Source organism: Phycodurus eques, chromosome 12 (assembly GCF_024500275.1).
Source record: "Phycodurus eques isolate BA_2022a chromosome 12, UOR_Pequ_1.1, whole genome shotgun sequence".
NCBI lineage: Eukaryota > Metazoa > Chordata > Actinopteri > Syngnathiformes > Syngnathidae > Phycodurus > Phycodurus eques.
The window spans coordinates 212,843-234,535 of NC_084536.1; the positions used below are offsets into that span (position 1 = coordinate 212,843).

Genomic DNA, 21,693 nt, shown 5'->3' on the forward strand with positions numbered 1-21,693 from the left:
CTTCATTGGAAAAAGTGATAATAGGCAAGCGGTTACCATGACAACCTTCATCTCGTTCACATGACCACAACATGAATATCAACACATGATCATGTCAACGAGATGTTTCTCATGTTGTGGTCATATTTAGTGGATGTTCCTCATGTTGTGGTCATGTCAGCATGATATTTCTTATGTTGTGGTCACGTTAACGTGATGATCCTCATGTTGCGATCATGTTTATTTCACTTTTCTCATGTTGTGGTCATGTAAATGTGATATCCCTCACGTTGTTGTCATGTTAACGAGATATTGCTCATGTTGTGGTCATGTTAACGTGATATTCCTCATGTTGTGGTGATATGAATGTGATATTCCTCATGTTGTCGTCACGTTAGAGTGATGTTTCTCACGTTGTGGTCATGCTAACGTTATGGTCATCATGCTGTGGTCATGTTAACATGATGATCCTCATGTTGTGGTCATGTCGAGTAATGTTTCTCACGTTGTGGTCATGTTAACGTTATGGTTCTCATGTTGTGGTCATGTTACTGTGATATTCCTCATGTTGTGGTCATGTAAATGTGATATTCCTCATGTTGTGGTCATGTGAACGTGATGTTCCTCACATTGTGGTCACGTTAACATGATGATCCTTATGTTGTGGTCATGTTTATTTGATGTTTCTCATGTTGTGGTCATGTTAGCATGATGATCCTCATGTTGTGGTCATGTTTATTTGATGTTTCTCATGTTGTGGTCATGTAAATGTGATATTCCTCATGTTGTGCTCATGTGAATGTGATATTACTCGTATTGTGGTCATGTTAACATGCTGATCCTTTTGTGGTCATGTTTATTTGATGATTTAGCTTCTCCAGTTCAGCGTCTCACCTGCCATCTCCCAGGTTATGTTTCTCATGTTGTGGTCATGTTAACATGATGATCCTCATGTTGTGGTCATGTTTATTTGATGTTTCTCATGTCGTGGTCATGTTAACGTGATATTCCTCATGTTGTGGTCATGTAAACGTGATACTCCTCATGTTGTGGTCATGTTAATGTGATGTTCCTCACATTCTGGTCACGTTAACGTGATGTTCCTCATGTTGTGGTCATGTTAACTTTATGTTCCTCATGTTGCTGTCATGTTAACGTGATGTTCCTCACATTGTGGTCATGTTAACGTGATATTCCTCACATTGTGGTCATGTTAACGTGATGTTCCTCATGTGGTCGTGTTAACGTGATGTTCCTCACATTGTGGTCATGTTAACATGATATTCCTCACATTGTGGTCACGTTAACGTGATGTTCCTCACGTTGTGGTCATGTTGACTTTATGTTCCTTATGTTGTGGTCATATGAATGTGATGTTCGTCATGTTGTGGTCATGTAAACGTGGTGATCCTAATACAGTGACCTGCTCTCACTTGAGGAGCTCATCTGGATTAGTGACTTAGGTACATCAGCGTTGTCCCCCCACTGGGTCTCGATGTTGTTTCCCAGCAGGAAGTCCAGGACAGATGGCGAGACCGGAGGCTGGAGGTGCATTTGTCGAGTGGGGGTGGGGGGGAACCCTCATTTATTGACTCGCCCAACTCAAGTCACTTTTAAATCTCGCAGCTAGCTGAGATAAGCGCGAGCCATGTGCCATCGAGCGGTCTGGCATCCCCGAGCGAGGACGCGGCATTTCGGGGAAGATGGACACAAGTGGCACTATCGTTGTTTGATTGTCATTGTTTGTGATGAACAAGCTGCAATGGGGACTTGCGTGTTGAGCGCTGGGCCAGATGTGCACATCTTCACAGGCCACGCCTCAATCCGCCACTGTTATACACACACACACACACAAACAAACACACACACACATACTCCTGATCTGGGGTCACGCGAGCAGCATCCCGACATACTGGAAGATAAAACCCACCTGCAGGCACCTCCGATACACGTGGTACCCTAATCTGTTTTGTTTTTTATTTTTTTAATTTTTTTTAAGCCTATTAATTAACATATTTCCTACATTTTGAAGGAAGAAAATCTTGTTTTTCTAGGAGACAAGAATCATATTTATTCACGTTTATTATTTAGAAGTGAGGATAAGCGGTTCAGAGAATGGATGAATGGATAGATGTATATTTTTTAGAAAAAGTCTTATTTTGGAAGAATTTTAAAAATTGTTTATTTGAGGGAAAAGTTGTACAGACGATACCCTACTTAATCATTTTATTTTTTAGAAATAGTTTTATTTTTAACAGAAAAGTCATAATTTTTTGGGAAATAAATTATATATATATTTGTTAAAGGGAAAGACATTTATTTAAAATGAAGTCATCATTTTATAAAGGGAGGAGTCAAAACGTTTTTATTTACTTAAAACTTTATTTATTTAAAACTAATTTTCTGAGAGCAAAGGTACATATTTTTAGGAAAGCCATTGATTGAGGAAAATGCCAATTACGCTGGCCAACAACAAATTTATTGTCTAAGATTTCTTTACCTAATTTAGGGCAGTTTTGATGTGCTGAATCCAAATATCACATTGGTTTCACTCAATCAGGTCCACTTTTTGAATTACAGCCACAATTTTGTTTACATGTAGAGATATTTTTGCTTTCCAGGTTCAAATAAACAGAAGTTTATGCCCTAAATTTTGAACAATGAAGATGTAACATTCAATTTACAGGTACTTACTTTTATCACTGTGTACTCTTCAATTTACAATAAGCAAAGTTTGTAACATTAGATGAATAAACTGTTAACAACTTGGCCTAAAAGACCTGACCTGAACAAGAGAAGCAGATGTCAATTTCAAATTCAGCCATTTCAAATTGTCCTATATCAGTTGAAAAAGATGAAGATGATTTCTTTATTGTCATTGTACAGGAACAACGAAATTTTGGCAGAGCAAGCCTGCAGATGCCCAATAAAAGCAAAATACACAAAATGTACAAGATACAGTGGGTACGGAAAGTATTCAGACCCCCTTAAATTTTTCACTCTTTGTTATATTGCAGCCATTTGCTAAAATGTAAGGTCTTTTTTTCCCCTCATTAATGTACACACTGCACCCCATATTGAAAGAAAAAACTGAATTGTTGACATTTTTGCAGATTTATTAAAAAAGAAAAACTGAAATATCACACAGCCATAAGTATTCAGACCCTTTGCTCAGTATTTAGTAGAAGCATCCTTTTGAGTTAATACAGCCATGAGTCTTTTTGGGAATTATGCAACAAGTTTTTCCACACCTGGATTTGGTGATCCTCTGCCATTCCTCCTTGCAGATCCTCTCCAGTTCTGTCAGGTTGGATGGTGAACGTTGGTGGACAGCCATTTTCAGGTCTCTCCAGAGATGCTCAATTGGGTTTAAGTCAGGGCTCTGGCTGGGCCATTCAACAACAGTCACGGGGTTGTGCTGAAGCCACTCCTTCGTTATTTTAGCTATGTGCTTAGGGTCATTGTCTTGTTGGAAGGTGAACCTTCGGCCCAGTCTGAGGTCCTGAGCACTCTGGAGAAGGTTTTCGTCGTCCAGGATATCCATGTACTTGGCCGGATTCATCTTTCCTTCGATTGCAACCGGTCGGCCTGTCCCTGCAGCTGCAAAACACGCCCACAGCATGATGCTGCCGTGGTGGCATGCTTCACTGTTGGGACTGTGTTGGACAGGTGATGAGCAGTGCCTGCTTTTCTCCACACATACCGCTTAGAATTAAGGCCAAAAAGTTCTATCTTGGTTTCATCAGACCAGAGAATCTTATTTCTCACCATCTTGGAGTCCTTCAGGTGTTTTTTAGCAAACTCCATACGTGCTTTCATATGTCTTGCACTGAGGAGAGGCTTCCGTTGGGCCGCTCTGCCATAAAGCCCCGACTGGTGGAGGGCCGCAGTGATGGTTGACTTTCTAGAACTTTCTCCCATCTCCTGAATGCATCTCTGGAGCTCAGCCACAGCCTCTTTGGGTTCTTCTTTACCTCTCTCACCAAGGATCTTCTCCCCCAATTGCTCAGTTTGGCCAGACGGCCAGCTCTCGGAAGGGTTCTGGTCGTCCCAAACGTCTTCCATTTCAGGATTATGGAGGCCACTATGCTCTTAGGAAAGTAAAGTGCAGCAGAAATGTATTTGTAACCTTGGCCAGATCTGAGCCTTGCCACAATTGTTTCTGAGCTCTTCAGGCAGTTCCTTTGACCTCATGATTCTCATTTGCTCTGACATGCACCGTGAGCCATAAGGTCTTATAGAGGCATGTGCGTGGCTTTCCTAATCAGGTCCAATCAGTATAATCAAACACAGCTGGACTCCAATGAAGGTGTCGAACAATTTCAAGGATGGTCAGAAGAAATAGACAGCAACCGAGTTAAATATATGAGTGTCACAGCAAAGGGTCTGACTACTTATGGCTGTGTGATAGTTCAGTTTTTCTTTTTTAATAAATCTGCAAAAATGTCAACAATTCTGGTTTTTTTCTGTCATTATGGGGTGCTGTGTGTACATTAATGAGGGGGGGGGGAGAACTTAAATGATTTTAGCAAATGGCTGCAAAATAACAAAGAGTGAAAAATGTAAGGGGGTCTGAATACTTTCCGTACCCACTGTATATACATACTAATATATAAGGTGTAGATAGACAATGTACCTTTTTATTTATTTATTTTGTAATAACCCAGTGTTATTTTTCTGAGGCAAGGGTCAAATAGACACAAGGTTACGTACCAACAAGTTACCTTCCAGAAGGCTTGCTCGTATTGTCAATTGTTCAGAAGTTGTTACTTTGTAATTTTTTTATGGTCACTGTGTATTGTCTTTTTCTTTTTTTTTTTTTTTAGTCTAATTTCTTTAGAGAAAAAATTCATAACTATTGGGGGTTAGTTATATTCTTGTTTTGTTGTATTTATTTACCAAATTAAAAACTTTTTTGAGAAAAAGTCACAATTCTTCTCTTTTTTGCAAAAAAAGTTATAGTATTTGTTTTTTTTAAATGTCGTTTTTTTGGGCAAAAGTCTTTCTTTTTGAAGGTCAAAAGTCATTTTTATTAATAAATAACCTCGTTTTTTCAGCACCTCTTCTGCCCAGCTGGTACTTGACTAACTTACTTGACTTACTACTATGTTACTACGCTCACAGCGTTCTGGCGTTGAACAGCGAAAAGGAAATTAACTAAAACATTGTCTTTGACGCTCTTTGACGCTTTTGTGACACTTCAAACTAAAAAACAACAAAAACAAGACTGAAAAAGGGCTTTTGATGGCAAAACAATTATTTATTTATTTATTTGCTGATAGAGACGGTAGAAACTTGGTTCTTGACTACTTTTGGTTGGAGATGGTTCTTGATTGGTTTTGGAATTGATCCACCACTGATTTTTTTCCCCACTCTGTTTTTAACTGGTTCCTGACTTGGTTTTGAACTTTTTTTTTTTCCTTTTTGACAATTTATTGACATTGTTTTTTTTTAGTGTACTTGACTATTTTTTGCCTGGGTTTATGCGTGCTTCCCTGACTTGGCCGCTATCTAACAACCCTTGTGACGTTATCTGAGCTCGACCGACCGTCGGCAGGAAGCTCGACGTGACCGCCGGGTGACACGCTGTCACTCAAGTGACTGACGGTGGCCACTCACATAGACGACGCCCTTTCCTGTCACGCGTCAACGTAAAAGCCCCGACGTGATCAAGGTTTGCCACTTTATTACAACATTAGCATGTTAGCTTACATTAGTTTGTTAGTTAGTTTGAGGGTATAAATCCGGGTTCCTCCTCTGAAGAGTGCAGGTTTTCCAGAGTACCCGGAAAAAACCCACGCAACTACTCCGTACTCCGGTACGCCGGTTTCCTTCCATGTTCCAAAAACCTATACTGTAGCTTCTTGGATGACTCGAAATCGTCCATCGGTGTGAGTGCTTGTTTGTCTATATATGTGCCATACCCCGCCTCTCACCCAAAGTCAGCTGGGACAGGCTGTAGCTCACCCGCGACATTATACAAAATGGGTGGATGGATTATATAACTGGAAAATTCCCACGGAATTCCCACGGAAATTTTTAATGGGCCTGCTGACTCTTGCAAATTGGAAAGCCGCATTTGTAAAAGCTTTATAGCGTAATTTTGACACTTCCTGTTCATTTTGGGGAGCTCCCTGTTCACTTTGGGTAGACTTCCTGTTGAATTTGGGCCACTTTGTGATTATTTTGGGAGCAATTCCTTTTCATTTTGGGCACTTTTGGTTCACTTCCTGTTCATTTGAGGCACTCCCTGTTTATAATGGGAGCACTTCCTGGTCATTATGGGGGCACATCCCATTCATTTTGGGTCACTTCCTGTTCATTTTGGGGGCACTTGCTGTTCAATTTGGGGCATTTACTGTTAACTTCCTGGTCATTTTAGGGACTTCCTGTTCAATTTGGGGCATTTCCTGTTTATTTTGGGGCACTTCCTGTTGAATTTGGGAGACTTAAGCTTCACTTCATGTTTTTTCTATGCACTCCCTGTTCCTTTTGGGGCACCTTCGGTTTGCTTCCTGTTCATTAAAGGCACTTCCTGTTTGTTTTGGGGGGAATTCCTGTTTAATTCTGGGCACTTCTGGTTCACTTCCTGTTAATTTTGGGCACTTAGTGTTGAAGATGGGGCTCTTCCTGTTCATTATGGGGGCACTTTCTGTTCCTTTTGGTGGGCACTTCCTGTTCAATTTACAGCACTTGTTCAATTTATTTTAGAGAGAATTCCTTTTTAATTTTGGGCACTTTTGGTTCATTTCCTGTTCATTTTGGGGCCCTTTTTTCAACATGGGGGGCACTTCTGGTTAACCTCCGTTCAATTATTTGGTGAAAAATGAAGAATATGATTGTGCAATTTAGGTGTGTAGGAATTTTTGTAATGTTGCAAATGGTTCCCAAGGCGAATTGAATGAGCTAACCATTTTGAATTTGGTATGGCCAGGCAGCGTGCTCAGAGTCTTCACAATAAGGATAATATTACACAGTGGCGTCACTCAGGCGCTTTGTTTGGCGCAACAGGTCTGACGTCACAGCCATGAATTGACCTCCTCTGGTCGCTGGGATGCGGGGGGGGGGGGGGGGGGGGGGGGGGGGTCATGTTGAGGGGCATGTGGGAGGGTTCGCCTCTGCCGCCTGCCTGCATGCAGTTATTGTTCGGGCGTCGTGGAACCGGGCGGGCGGGTGTGCGCGCCTCTGCACTGGACCGAGCCGAAGGGGACGCGGAGGTGCGCTTGACCCGGACCCAAAGCTGCCGGACCTCTGGTACCAGTGGCGTGCGCGCGGGCCCGTGCCTCTGTGTAGAACAGACATGGAGGAGCGCGCGCGCTTCCAGAGGCGAAAACAAGCCAACCCGCGCAGGAAGAACGGTAACGCATGCACACACACACACACACGCACACACACGTCAGTACAAACAAACCTCCGATCCTACGGAACCGCAGTCCAGTTCATGTTTAGACAAAAATAATGAAAACGGAAAAAAAGTTATCATATAGTTCTGCTATATTTACAACTTCCTTACATGACCCTATGCGTGCATGTGTATCTGTGTAGAAAAAAAAAAATATATGTATATATATATATTTATAGATATGGAAGCTGCTATAAAATGTTTCAATTATTGTTGCAAGTTAAATCACACACATATACTGTACTGTACAAGCAACTCCTTTTAAATAAAATATTTATTTTACACTAACAAAATGAGAAAAAATTCATTTATAACTTAACTAGTAACTCCCTATGATCGCCCTGTATACATGTGTGTGTGTGTGTATATATATATATATATACATATATATATACACAGTAACTATATATCAATAGCTGCCTAGTTCTATTGTTTAACCGGCGGCACAGTGGGCGACTGGTTAGAGCGTCCGCCTCACAGTTCTGAGGACCGGGTTCAATCCCCGGCCCCGCCTGTGTGGAGTTTGCATGTTCTCCCCGTGCCTGCGTGGCTTTTCTCCAGGCACTCCGCTTTCCTCCCACATCCCAAAAACATGCATGGTAGGTTGATTGAAGACTCTAAATTGCCCGTTGGTGTGAATGTGAGCGAGAATGGTTGTTTGTTTATGTGTGCCCTGTAATTGGCTGGCAACCAGTTCAGGGTGTACCCCGCCTTCTGCCCGATGATAGCTGGGATAGGCTCCAGCACGCCCGCGATCCTAGTGAGGAGTAGCGGCTCAGAAAATGGATGGATGGATGGATGGAAGGATGGAAAATTTTTAACCAGGAAAGCACCATTGAGATGAAAAATCTGCTTTACAAGAGAGTCCTGGTCCAGGAAAACAAGTAGTCATGGAACACAAACAACATACAAACAAACATTATCTATCTATCTATCTGTCTGAATGTCTATCTATAAATGTGTCTGTACGTGCGTGTATGTCTGTGTGAGAGAGTAATGTCACTCGTACTAGTAGCACACAGTCATTAAGTAGTGCACAGTTTAGCCTCACTAGTAACATGTAGTTATCCTACTGGTGCCCTCACTAGTGAGGACAAAAAGTGCACGAAACGATAATACGTTGTTCACAGATAAATCTAAATTATATAATTATAAAAATAAACAAACAAACATCCATCCAGCGGCACGGTGTCCAACTGTGCCGCACGGTTTCTGAGGACCGGGGTTCAAAACCCGGCCCCGCCTGTGTGGATTTTGCATGTTCTCCCCGCTTTTCTCCGGCACTCTGCTTTCCTCCCACATCCCAAAAACATGCATGCTAGGTTGATTGAAGATTTTAAATTGCCCGTAGGTGTGAATGTAAGTGCGAATGGTTGTTTGTTTATATGTGCCCTGCGATTGGCTGGTCACATTGGCTGGCGACCTGTTCAGGGTGTACCCCGCCTCTCGCCCGAAGATAGCTTGGATAGGCTCTAGCACCCCCGCAACCCTAGTGAGGATAAGCGGTAAAGAAAATGGATGGATGGACATCCATCCATTCTCGATAGCGCTTCTCCTTCTCGATAGCGCCGGAGCCTTACCCAGCTGACCTTGGGCGAAAGGCGGACTACACCCTGAACTGGTCGCTCTTCAGTCGTAGGGCGCATATAGGCGCAGACAACCACTTGCACTCACATTCACGCTGTCACTGAGTGGGAAGTGAGCCCACACCGCCTGCACCCAAGTCAGGCCGATGCACCGCCGCACCATCAGTGACAAATAAATAAACAAACAAATAAATAACATTCCGAGTATCCAATTACGAAAGTCATCAAAGCTGTGACCCTCCCGACCGCTAGCTGACAGTCACTACACGTGGAGAATTCAGCGCACTAGTACATGCTCAAACAGCTTTCCATAAATTCTTCACGTGTTACTACTGCTACTAGTACGACTGCCACTCGTACTAACTTACTCCTAACTTGATGGACATCATAGTGACACCAGCACAAGTCCTGTACACAGCAGCGATGGCCCCTCCCTTCCTCACACATAGAAATACATTTGATTGGCCGAGATCCTCCGGCAAGGTCACACATGCGCACGCCCACACACACACATGCACGCACACACATAAACTGGACAATCAATAGCGGCTGGCTCGGTAAAGGTGTCATGACTACCCACCCAACCCTCCTCAGTTTGCATTCCTAGTCAACAGTCCTAGTCAAGGGTCCTAGTCACAAATCCTAGTCTTTATACCTAGTCTGTAGTCCAAGTCAACAGTCCTACTCAGCAGCAATAGTCAGCAGTCCTGGTCAGCAGACCTAGTCAGAAATACTCGTCAACATTCCTAGTCAGCACTCCTATTAAGCAGTAATAATCTAGTCAGAAGCACTAGGCAGCATTCCTAGTCAGTGGTCCTAGTCTGTAGTCCCAGTTAGATGAACAAGAAGAAAGATTGTGAAGTGATTAACATGAATCACTCAATAAAGATGCATCAAATGTTTCCTTGAAAACTAAAACAGGTTTTATCAGATGCCAAATGTCGTTTGAATAATCGAGAAGAAGACAATCGCCATATTGGGGCGAGTTTGACTTCATAGTCAACGAGTGAAACATTGGAGTCAGTGGGGGCCGGAGTGGTGTTTAGGGTCTATTGGGGAGGGTTATGGGGGTGTGTCTTTTGTGTGTCTTGTCAAACGTGGTTAGCATGCGTCCTCTTTGCCAACACCCCCTCATCCCACCCAACCCCACCGCCTCCTGCTCATTGCGCACCCATGCGGGATACACCCCCCGCCCCCACACCCGCCTAAACATTACCCCCCCAACCCGCCCCTCGATGTAAGAATGACTCGCGCTCAGTGTAACCACAATGATTGTTGAGGCCCACCCTTGCCTTGGTTTTTGTTTTTTAGCATGTTAACATGTCCACGTGATGATGTCACAGGCATAATGGGGTCAATCGATTCCAGTGACGACAAAAAGGTCGCACATTCTCTGCAAAACACATTGCATGCTTCTGTGCAAAAGACACGTAGCATGCTTGGGCGTAAAAGACACCTAACATACTTGTACGGAAAATACACATAGTGTACTTGTACATGTTGCATGCGTTTATGTAAAATACACATAACATGCTTGTACCTAAAAGACACGTAGCATGCCTGTACGTAAAAGAAACATTGCGTAATTGTACTTTAAAAGAAACATAACGTGCTTGTACGTAAAAGACACGTAAGTGTACTTGTACGTAAAAGACACAGCATGCTTGTACATAAGACATGTAGCATGCCTGTGCGTAAAAGACACGCAGCGTACTTGTACGTAAAAGACACGTGGCATGCCTGTACGCAAAAGAAACATTGCGTAATTGTACTTTAAAAGAAACATAACGTGCTTGTACGTAAAAGACACGTAAGTGTACTTGTACGTAAAAGACACAGCATGCTTGTACATAAGACATGTAGCATGCCTGTGTGTAAAAGACACGCAGCGTACTTGTACGTAAAAGACACGTGGCATGCCTGTACGTAAAAGAAACATTGCGTAATTGTACTTTAAAAGAAACATAACGTGCTTGTACGTAAAAGACACGTAAGTGTACTTGTACGTAAAAGACACAGCATGCTTGTACATAAGACATGTAGCATGCCTGTGCGTAAAAGACACGCAGCGTACTTGTACGTAAAAGACACGTGGCATGCCTGTACGTAAAAGAAACATTGCGTAATTGTACTTTAAAAGAAACATAACGTGCTTGTACATAAAAGACACGTAGTTTACTTGTACGTAAAAGACACAGCATGCTTGTACATAAGACATGTAGCATGCCAGTGCGTAAAAGACACGCAGCGTACTTGTACGTAAAAGACACGTAGCATGCCTGTATGTAAAAGACACGTAGCATGCTTGTACATAAAAGACACACAGCGTACTTGTACGTAAAAGACACGTAGCATGCTTGTTCTCCGGCCCCTCACCAGCCGTTCCCACACCCCTCGCTTACTTGCACACACTTTCATTGCGTAGTAACCACGAGCCAGTGCAATGAAGTCATTTCAAAATTAAACAGACACTCAGCAAAATAAGTGTTCAGAAACATATTTTCGCGGGCGGGGGTTCCGTTCCAGAGTAGCCCCGCAATAGTCAAAATCCGTAAAGGCCAAGTATTTATGGTATTACATATATTAAAGTTTCATGCATACGCTATATCACCAACAAATGTATTAATGTTAGGTACATGTATTATTTTTGTCCATGTGGGGTCACCACCTACACATTCTTCACCTTAGTATATTACTGAATGTGTGTGTGTGCCTTTAAAAGGCGTGTCTGCTCTGTTGAGTGACATGAAAGTGAACGTATGAGGACGTACTCAAGTCAAGTTGACTTGTGTACCCCTTAATCACAAAAGAGTCACAAAGAGCTTCACAGACCGACAGTTGACAATGATTGATGACGTACTATTGGCCGGCTAGTTCCAGGGTAGACCTTTAGCCACTGTGTTGTACAGAGGCGACGCTAGTTGAGCCTACTGGCCAGGTGTGCCACCAATGCACTCTTGAATATTGTATTTTGTTACTGTTTGTTTACTAAAGCGATTGAAAGAGCACCAGCGGCTGTTTCCATACTCCCTCTATCCAAACCACCTGTTTTGGATTACATTTGGTTATAACTAGCAGCTATTCAATTAGATAATGATGTTTACTTTACTGCAGCCGAACAGTTGAGTAAATGTACTGTACTGTATCATTTAAAAAAAGCACTCAGTGAACCATGACAACTGTAATAATCAAGCAATGACAAAACGATGATCAACTATTTCATTTGAAGTCGTGCTGTGTTTACGATCCAGCTGCTACATGCCCATTTTGAGACATCACTGTGGTGCAGCTAAAAAACTAAAAAAGGAAACATCAGCGCTTCCTCGATTTCAACTCCTCCATGGAATCTCCTCCTTGCGCATTTACCACAACTGAGAAGCTCCCTGTCACTGATGGTGTAGTGGTACACTCGCCTGACTGAGGTGCTGGCAGTGCGGGTTCAGTTCCCACTCAGTGATGATGTGAATGTGAGTGCTAATGGTTGTCCGTGTCTATATGTGCCCTGTGACTGACTGGCAACCAGTTCAGGGTGTAGTCCGCCTTTTGCCCGAAGTCAGCTGGGATACGCTCCAGCGCCCTGCGACCCTGAACAGGATAAGCGGTGTTGAGAATGGAAGCAGAACCTCCCTAATACGGTGGCCGGGATAACAAACAACTTCCGGGTCGCTTTTGAAGCATTGAGAAGCAAGGCGCTAGGAACGGTGACAAGAAGAGAAATGAGATCCAGCCGTTGTGTGATCATGATGGGATGTCAAGAGCGGTCCGCCTGACAGGAAACTGATGACTTGAACTTTTTTACACTTCCTTCGTCCCCACTTTCACTTCTGCAAACCTTCCCTTGTGTGTGTGTCACACACACGTGCACACACACACACACGCACACATTTACATTTACATACTATATATACACACATGCACACTCACATGCACGCACAGTCCCGTTGTGTCATGGTATATTGTAAATAAGCCCCTCCCCCTACAGTGTGGGATGATGACATCATGATAACGCGAGAGCGACAACAACAAACTGAAGAAGACCGACAGATACTTGGTGAGTCGCCATGGCAACACATCAGCAGCACATCGAGACCCTCTCTGGCGGCGCATCAACATTTGGGTTGGCGGGCATGTGACGGGCGTGATGTTCAACACAGGCACTCTTTTGTTGCACGTGCCATGAGGAATGTTGTTGCGTTCCGTTGTGCTATCCAGATGCGTCCGTGTGTGAGTACCTTTGGCGCGGCGACACGGCCGTCATCTACCCCGAAGACCCGGACGAGGGGCTGGCGCCGGACGTTGAGCGTTACTCCTCCCACCGAATATGCGGCCATCGGGGGGCGGAGATCGACGCTATTGGCCAATGCCCTCAGCTGGAGAGTCACAGGAGCACGCAGAAACCAATCAGCGAGCAGGTCAGCGCTCACATTTCAACCCACATTCAGCTACTACCAATAATATTACCAACAGGAGTAATATTACTAATGCTGGATAATACTACTCTGACAAATATTGCTACTACTACTAATAGTAATACTAGTAATATTACCAATACTGCTACTAACTCCACTACGACTATTGTATAGTAATATTAACACCCGTAATATAATAACCATCATGTCAAGTTAAGTTTATTTGTATTGCCCTTAATGACAAGAATCTCAAATGGCTTCGCATGTCCACAGTTGGCAATGATTGACAACATCCCCTAATCTAAACCCCACAATCGGGCAAGGAAAAACTCAAACCCCCATTATAGTGGGCAACATTGATCTCGTAGTCTGCTGCTGTACAATGTTCATTATGATGGCATAAGAGGCCATCTAAAGAGAAAAGGCGCCGCAGGTAGACGCCTTCGGGAAAGCGGTTCATGCCTCAGGACCTGGCCCTTGTCGGTCGGAGCAGAGTCCTCCATGGCTACGACTCCGGGGGAAGTGCTCTACCTCAGATCTTGTCCCAGTCGGTCGGTGCGGAACCCAAATAGCAACAGCCAACAGCCAACGTCACCTAGCCCTCTCTCCGAGCCGAAGGAGAGGGAAGGAGACAGGTGGCAGTAAAATAGGCCCACGTGTGCTTTAACTAAATGTCAAAGAGTAGAAAAAGGTTTTCAGTCTGGATTTCAACATATCTAGTGAGGTAGCAGCTCTAATCCATAGGTGGGGCATTTCAGAACACTGAAGCCTGAATAAAAAAAATGCTTGAGAGCCTGCAGACTGCAGCGTTTTGTGAGCGAAGGTTTCGGCACGTACGGTACAACTAAGTCAGCGAGATAAGAGGCCGCTAACCTGTGTAATATTTTATAAGTAAGGAACTGGACCTTAAAATCGCATCTCGAGTAGACCGGGAGCCAATGCAAGTTGGCCAGAATGGGGTAAAATGATCGAACTTTCTCATCCTCATCAAATGTCTTGCTGCAGGGCTTTGTACTAACTGTAGGCTTTTCATACGAAAAACAGGACAACCAGAAAGCAGCAAGTTACAATAGTCGAGGCCAGACGTAACAAATGCGTCGAGTATGATCTCTGCGTCATCACCCGATAGGAGGGGCCGTATCTTAGCGATATTGCCAAGATGAAAAAAAACAACGCAGTTTTGGTAATATTCTTAATGTGCTTTTGAAAGGAGAGAGTTGAGTCAAATAAAACGCCGAGATGTTTTGCTGACTCACTTTGGGCAATGGTGCTTTTGTCAAAACTCAGAGTGGTGTCCTTTGTCAAGTGTCTGTCATCATCATCATCATCACCAACACAATAACACTATTAGGGCTTTATTTACTGCTTCTATCAATACGATGACTACTGCTAGTAGTAGTAGCAATTGTACTGTTACTATTGCTATTAAAATATTACTGCCATTACTACCACAACCACCACTACTACCACCAATAATACTAGTCGTACACACACACACACACACAAAGCTTAAAAAAATACCCAGATGGTCGATTGTGCCTAAAAAGAATCCAAATCCCCCAAACGCCATCGTGTTTTTTGGGGGGGTTTTTTGCGGCGTTTGCTAGGTTTAGAAGCTTTCAACATCTTTTATGTACTTATTCAACTTCTTTCAAGTCAAGTTTATTTCAATAGACCTACATCCCAAAAGAGTCTCGAAAGACTCCACTGGCCCACCCTTCACAAAAATCAACGACATCCCCTGGTCTAGACCCAGGGCAAGGAAAACCTCAGAGAAAACCCATTTGGGGGGGGGTAGAGGAAGCCTTGAGAAGGGATCACAGATGAAGGGATCCCCCGCCCAGAATGACCAGACTGCAATTGATGCTTTATGAGCAACCTTTATCATGTGATATGACATTGTACAATGTTAGCTAAAACAGCAGCAGAGTCAATACAGTATATTGAGATGAAGCGTCGCAGGGAGACGCCTCCGGGGAAGTAGTCCTGCTCAGATCTTGTGCTGGTCGGTCGGTGCAGAATTCATACAGCAACAGCCTCACTTCGATCATCACCACGTAGCCCCCTCTCTGAATAGGAGGGGCTGGGGGAACGGAGAAGTGGGGATAAAACAGGCCAAAATCTAGATCTCAGGGAGTAAGGCAGGGCAAGAGACTAATTGCATACTATGTGTCGCTTAACCAAATGCAACAGTGTTGAAATAAGTCTTACACCGAGATTTTTTTCCAGAGGTAGCCAATCTAGTAAAATGTAAGCTAAACGATGAAAGCAGTCGGGGTCCATCTCTCAGGCCTGCACTGCGTCGTGTGCCTGGCGTCACAGACGGGACGTGCGTCACACTGCAGTAGGCAGGCAGAGAGGCTGAATTTTACCCTCACTTTTATTCTACCTATTTTACTCACTTTAGGGTAAAAATATAAATCTTTATTTCACTTTTATTTCAACTTCATCTAAGCAGTTTTATTTCAACTTATTTTACTCGCTTTTAGTTCAACTTCTGTCATTATTATTTATTCATTTTTTTGTTTTGCTTTTTGTACTTCTCCTTCTTCTCCTTCTTGGCGTGTGCAGCTGCTGAACAACGAGGCTGTGAACCGAAAGTTCAAATGCAGCGAGTGTGGAAAAGCCTTCAAGTACAAACATCACCTGAAGGAGCACCTGCGCATCCACAGTGGTAAGTGGCGCTGGCGCGTCTCCTCACCACACTCAAGGCCTGTCTTTAATTATTTCAATACAGAAGTATACATCTTTTCCTAAAAGTAGGACCTGTAGTTGAAAGGACAGGAGGTGTAGTGCTAAAGGTAGGCAGCATAGTTATAAAGGAAAATATTTCAAAAGTTAAGAGGTGAAGTACGATACAAAAAGAGATGAGGTGCAGTTGAAAAGGCAGGAGGTAAGTGTAGTTCTCAAGATCAGATGTGAAATTTAAAAGGTAGTAAGTGTAGTTGTAAAGGTTGGAAGTGTCGGAGGCATGTGTGGTAGGTTCTAGAGCCTCCTCTATGTTTTCTTGTTTTCATGTTTTCTTGTTTTGTGGCCGCCTTCCAGGTGAAAAACCATACGAGTGTTCCAACTGTAAAAAGCGCTTCTCCCACTCGGGCTCGTACAGTTCCCACATCAGCAGCAGAAAATGCGTTGGGCCGATTGGTCTCCACGGACATCCGCGACAGGTCGGGCCGTCCACCAACTGCTCCTCATTGCCCTCCTCGGGCCCGGCCCTAGGCCCCTCCCTGGCCCCCGCCCTGGACCGGCTCCGCCACAAGCTGGAAAACGGCGAAGCGCACAGGCAAAATCACCTTGACGTCCAGTCTGAGACAACGGACTTCAGCCAGGAGTACAGGCTGATGATGGCCTCTGAGAGTAAGCTTGGGAGACCCGGCGGACCGAAGAGACCCGGGGTCTACCCAAACGGGTTGCACTCACACACCCAGCAAGGGAAATTGGGCATGGACTTCCTTCTACCGGGCACCCTTGAGAGCATGAATGATGTTCAGAAGATGTGCAGACATAAGATGGACAGGAACCCACAGGAGGGCTCCAAACTCAGAGCCTACATGAAGGATCTCCGGACCCGTGTGGAAGAGAAAAACCTCACCAGCAGCCCCACTCAGAGCTTCACGGAAGACACCCTGGAATTGGTCAACCAGACAAAGGGTGAGCCAGACCAAAACAAACAGGACAAGACAAGCCAGACAAACCGGTCCAAAGAGGAATCCCGCTTGGTCTTGTACACCTGCCAGTTCTGCAAGGACACTTTCCCAGGACCAATTCCGCTGCATCAACACGAGCGCTACCTGTGCAAGATGAACGAAGACATCGAAGCAGTTCTACAGCCGGCCGGGCTCAGTCTGAGTCTGGAGTCCTCAGAATGGCTCATGTCCACTAAGGAGCCTTGCACTAGCTCCAGAACCCCTTTCAAGGATCACTTGTCTGTCATACAGGCAAAATGGGCCATGAACATGGAACCCGACTCAGAGGAACTGATCAAGATTTCCCTGGCAGTAGGCCTTCCACAAGAGTTTGTCAGGGACTGGTTCACTCAACTGAATCCCAGTCCTCCTGAGGCTGGTGGACCAGAACTGCACCAGATCTTGAGACACTCACCAATGTTCTCAAACAGTGATGTTTTAACCAGACAGTTTACAACCAAGGAACCAGGGGAAAGGACACCGGACCCTTTGAACCATAATAGTCGGTCACCACTAAACGTGTCGTCCTCATCCTCCAAACACTCCCAGAGTAGCTCCTACACGCCAAACAGTCTGGTCTGGGAGGACATTCACACTGATACGCCACTTGATCTTTCTGTGCCAAAATCCCTGGCACACGAATTCACAGAGAAAACTAAACCCAACGGTCTCAAAATGGAACCTGGCGGTGATCAAGGTATTCCAGGCCTGACATCAGGAGCCATAGAACTTCTCGACATCAAGAAAGAGTTCCTGGAATCTGAGGGGGGCAGAAACGCTTGCCATCAGATGGAAAAAAGTCCCAAGTTTGGGATCAATCCCTTTTCAGCGGGTCTGGTCTACTCGTCCGTGGCTACGCATGGCACTTTCCCTCCGTCGACATTAACGTCTCCCACCCAGTTCCCGGTCCTGGACTCTGTGAGCTTCATGCCCCAAATGGCGTACACCTACGCTACCGAGGAAGCTGCCTTTGTCGACATGCTGCACACCAGGAAAAAACACTGGAAAACAACCTTCCAGGTACGGTTTTTAGTTTTTTAGTTTTTACTGTGGTACCTTGATTTACTGGTGCCACAAATTCCCAGTTTGTTTAGTTGCAAGCTGTCGCTTGGTTGAGTGTTTGCTTTGTGTTGTGAACCAAATTTGAGTCATGAACAAGCTCTACCATACTGGAATGAAAGTAGAAACAGTCACGTTACAAGCTTAACATTGAGTGAAAACTTTACCAAAACTTTACATCACAATGTATTGGGACAAAATTCACAGAAACGTATCAAAGTATCACAAACACTAACTTTGTGTCTCATCGGTGTGTAGGTAAAGGAATCAACATTTTACACAGCATTTGGTTCCATTCGTTACTCTTTTCTTGCGTCGCGTTTGAAATTTGTTTTACCGGTGTCGTGTGAAGTTATTTTTCGTGCCAAAATGCTGAGTTCTGGTGCGTACCCTTCAAAATAAAAGGCTACATGCTTACAACAGGAGGGTAAAAAAGCTTAACATTGAGCTAATACTTCACGTAGCAACTTTACATCACGTTGTATTGGCACAAAGTTCACATAAACGTCCAGTATCACAAACACTAACCTTATGCCTCATCGGTGGGTAGGGAAAGGAATGAAGGATGTTTTATAGCATTTGGTTCCATCCAATAAAAAAAATAAAAATAAATAAATCACTGGTATTGTTTGAAGTTACTTTTCGTGCCAAAATGCTGAGTTCCGGTGCATAACCATCAAAATAAAAGGCTACAAGCTTAAAACAGGAAGTTAAAAAAAGTTAAAACTTGCACATATAAACCATTTGATGTGAAAACAATCTCAAATAACGATGTTATATTTAACATTCAGCTGAAACATTAATTAATGAATATTAAGTCAATTGGGTTAGTTCCACACACATTGCCTTTTCGTTCATAGGTTTGATATTGATACTGGTTATAAAGAACACCAAGTCAAATGTTCATTTTCGTCTATGGCGCGAGCTGCTAAGAAAATGGATGTTCATAATTTGGACACCCTTTATTTAAACCATGCAAACTTTTTGGACCCAGGCGCCTAAAAGAATTGGAATCGAGATTCGTTTGGAACAGGAATCGAAATAAGGAACCGGAATCGCTCAAATTCAAACGATTCCCAACCCTTGTTTTGGGGGGCTGGGACGAATTACTGGCAGATCAAGGTACCACAGTAGTCGCACAGTGTGTTCTGCAGAATAGGGCGGTGTGGAGGTCTGTGGTCTGGAGGGGTGGGGTGGGGTGAATTGGGGCATTAGGTTTTACCCAGGTCTGCAGACCTAAGCTCTGTCCAGACTTAGGATCATGGCGGGTGGGAGAACGGGGGCTCCAGAAGGTGTCTCTTTGTTAACAGGTGTGGGATTATCATTGTGTGTGTGTGTCTGCATGTATGTTTGTGTGCGTGCGTGTGTACGTGTGTGCGTGTGTGTGTGTGTGTGTGTGTGTGTGTGTGTGTGTGTGTGTGTGTGTGTGTGTGTGTTAGAGGGTGCTGCTGGACGGTTCCTCAGACTACTTGTCAGGTGTGGACCAGCTGGCAGAAAGAGAGTTAAAACTGAAGACTGCGAGTGGTACGTACGCCTGCGACTTGTGCCACAAAACATTCCAGAAGACCAGTTCCCTCCTAAGACACAAATATGAGCACACAGGTACATTTCACATTTTTATCATCTTTAACAGAGTCACACCTAAAAGAATCATGTTTGAACAAGTCATGTTTAAAAGAGTCACAGTTAAAGGAGTCATAACTAAGATTTATGTTTAAAAGAGACGTCTTTTTAAAATAGTTATGCTGATGAGTCATGTTTCAAAGAGTCATGTTTAGTACTCATATATGTCATGTTTAAAAGAATATTTATAAAGAGTCATATATGAGTCATGTTGAAATTAGTCTTGTTTAAAAGAGCCATGTGTAAGAATCATGGTTAAAAGCATCACGTTTCATAGTCATACATAGGTATCATGTTCAAAAGATTCATGTTTAGGAGTCACGATAAAAGAGTCACATTTAAAAGAGTCATGTTAAAGAGTCATCTTGACGAGTCATGTTTGAAAGAGTCATGCTTAGAGTCATATATAAGAGTTATGTTTAAAAGAGCCACATTTAAAAGTCATGCAGAAGAGTCGCATTTAAGACTCATGCTTATGAGTCATATGTAAGAGTCATGTTGACGGTATTGAATGTGTGTGTGTGGGTTTGTGTGTGCGCGCGTGCATCCTCAGGCAAGCGTCCTCACCAGTGCGAGATCTGCCAGAAGGCCTTCAAGCACAAGCACCACCTGATCGAGCACTCCCGTCTGCACTCAGGAGAAAAACCCTACCAGTGCGACAAATGCGGAAAGCGCTTCTCGCACTCGGGCTCATACTCGCAGCACATGAACCATCGCTATTCGTACTGCAAGAGGGAGACCCAGGAGAGGCGGGCCCAGGTGGCCCACTGGGAGGCGCCAGACCCGGTCTCCGAAGCGCTCCTCCCTAGCTCTTGGCCGGAGGACCCCGTCGAACACCTCGGATACTCGAACCCCTCGGACGTGGACCGCTTTCCCCATCCCATCCTGACTGCGGCGGAACATTTTGGGGAGGAGGAGGTCCTGACGGACCGCGCTGGGGACAAAGACCAGCATTCAGACCACTGACGTTGACTGGACTGCTTTGTTCACAACGTTGGCACTGCTGAGGGATTCTGATAGCAAGTCCCCTTTCGTCAGTGTTCCCCGATTGGACCAAACCTCCAATCAGCTCCCTGTGACTGCGCCTGGTCAACTGTTGGCAGGAAATCTGTTGACATCCCAGCTAAGCGAATTGATGCTAATCTAAGATAAAATAAGTGAAGTAATTTCTAATCTAAAATAATTTAGCTAAACAGCACACACTCAGGCTGATGCTGTGAAGGTTAAAAGTCAAGCGGTCCTAAAGATTCTTCATTCTAAAAAAATTCTTCATTGCACTTAACGCCCCAAACCACTACAAAAGGGGAAAAAAAGAATCTTGATCACTTCCTGTCAGTGTTTTTGTTTGAATTGACTTGAACTTTCAATGGTTTGATCCCTTTTGTTCCTGCAAACTAACGAATGTGAAGGAACCATTGTTTAGCAGCAAAAAACAACAACAAGAGGGTCACTTTGTACATAATCAAATCAACATTTTTTTTAAACAAGCCTTACATCATCACTATTTACACCAATTCCAATTCATCTTCTTTTTATTATGATTATTATGATTGTTTCTTTCATGTTTTTAATGTATCTGACTCCTTTCCTAACGCTATTTATTTCACACTGTTGTATACGTACGCTGTCGGACTGCACTGATTGTCTTTAGTTTCTTCTGATACTGGAAGAGAAAACGAGAGGTTAAATTCATCCATTTTCTGTAGCGCTTGTCCTTATGATGCTCTCGGGTGAGCTGGACCCTTGAACCCGACTCTAGCACTGTGAGGCAGCTGTGCTAACCACTTGGACTCCGTGCAGCCGTCCTGAAATCCAAATCAGTGTAATAAAAAGGTTGACAAAATGAAGAATGTGGAACCTGTCGCCTTCTTCTCATAAACAACTTTCTTCTTTGATGGACTTCAGTCATTGGATGTGTCCACAGCTGATTGGTGTGAATGTGTAAAATG

The 21,693-nt window shown here is 43.9% G+C and overlaps 1 protein-coding gene across 3 annotated transcripts; it reads left to right on the forward strand.

Annotated features, from left to right (window-relative positions):
- Window positions 1-7,120: 7,120 nt before the first annotated feature.
- On the forward strand, window positions 7,121-21,603 carry LOC133410973 (zinc finger E-box-binding homeobox 2-like). Of its 3 annotated transcripts, none has more exons than XM_061692693.1 (7): window positions 7,121-7,337; window positions 12,950-13,018; window positions 13,180-13,379; window positions 15,948-16,050; window positions 16,422-18,082; window positions 19,561-19,723; window positions 20,298-21,603. In XM_061692693.1, the coding sequence occupies exons 1-7, from the start codon at window positions 7,280-7,282 to the stop codon at window positions 20,708-20,710; spliced, it is 2,667 nt and encodes an 888-aa protein (XP_061548677.1). In that variant the 5' UTR covers window positions 7,121-7,279; the 3' UTR covers window positions 20,711-21,603. The 3 variants fall into 3 exon arrangements, with proteins under 3 accessions (XP_061548677.1, XP_061548679.1, XP_061548678.1); XM_061692695.1 differs by having other exon boundaries at window positions 19,561-19,645; XM_061692694.1 differs by lacking the exon at window positions 12,950-13,018.
- The last annotated feature ends 90 nt before the right edge of the window (window positions 21,604-21,693 follow it).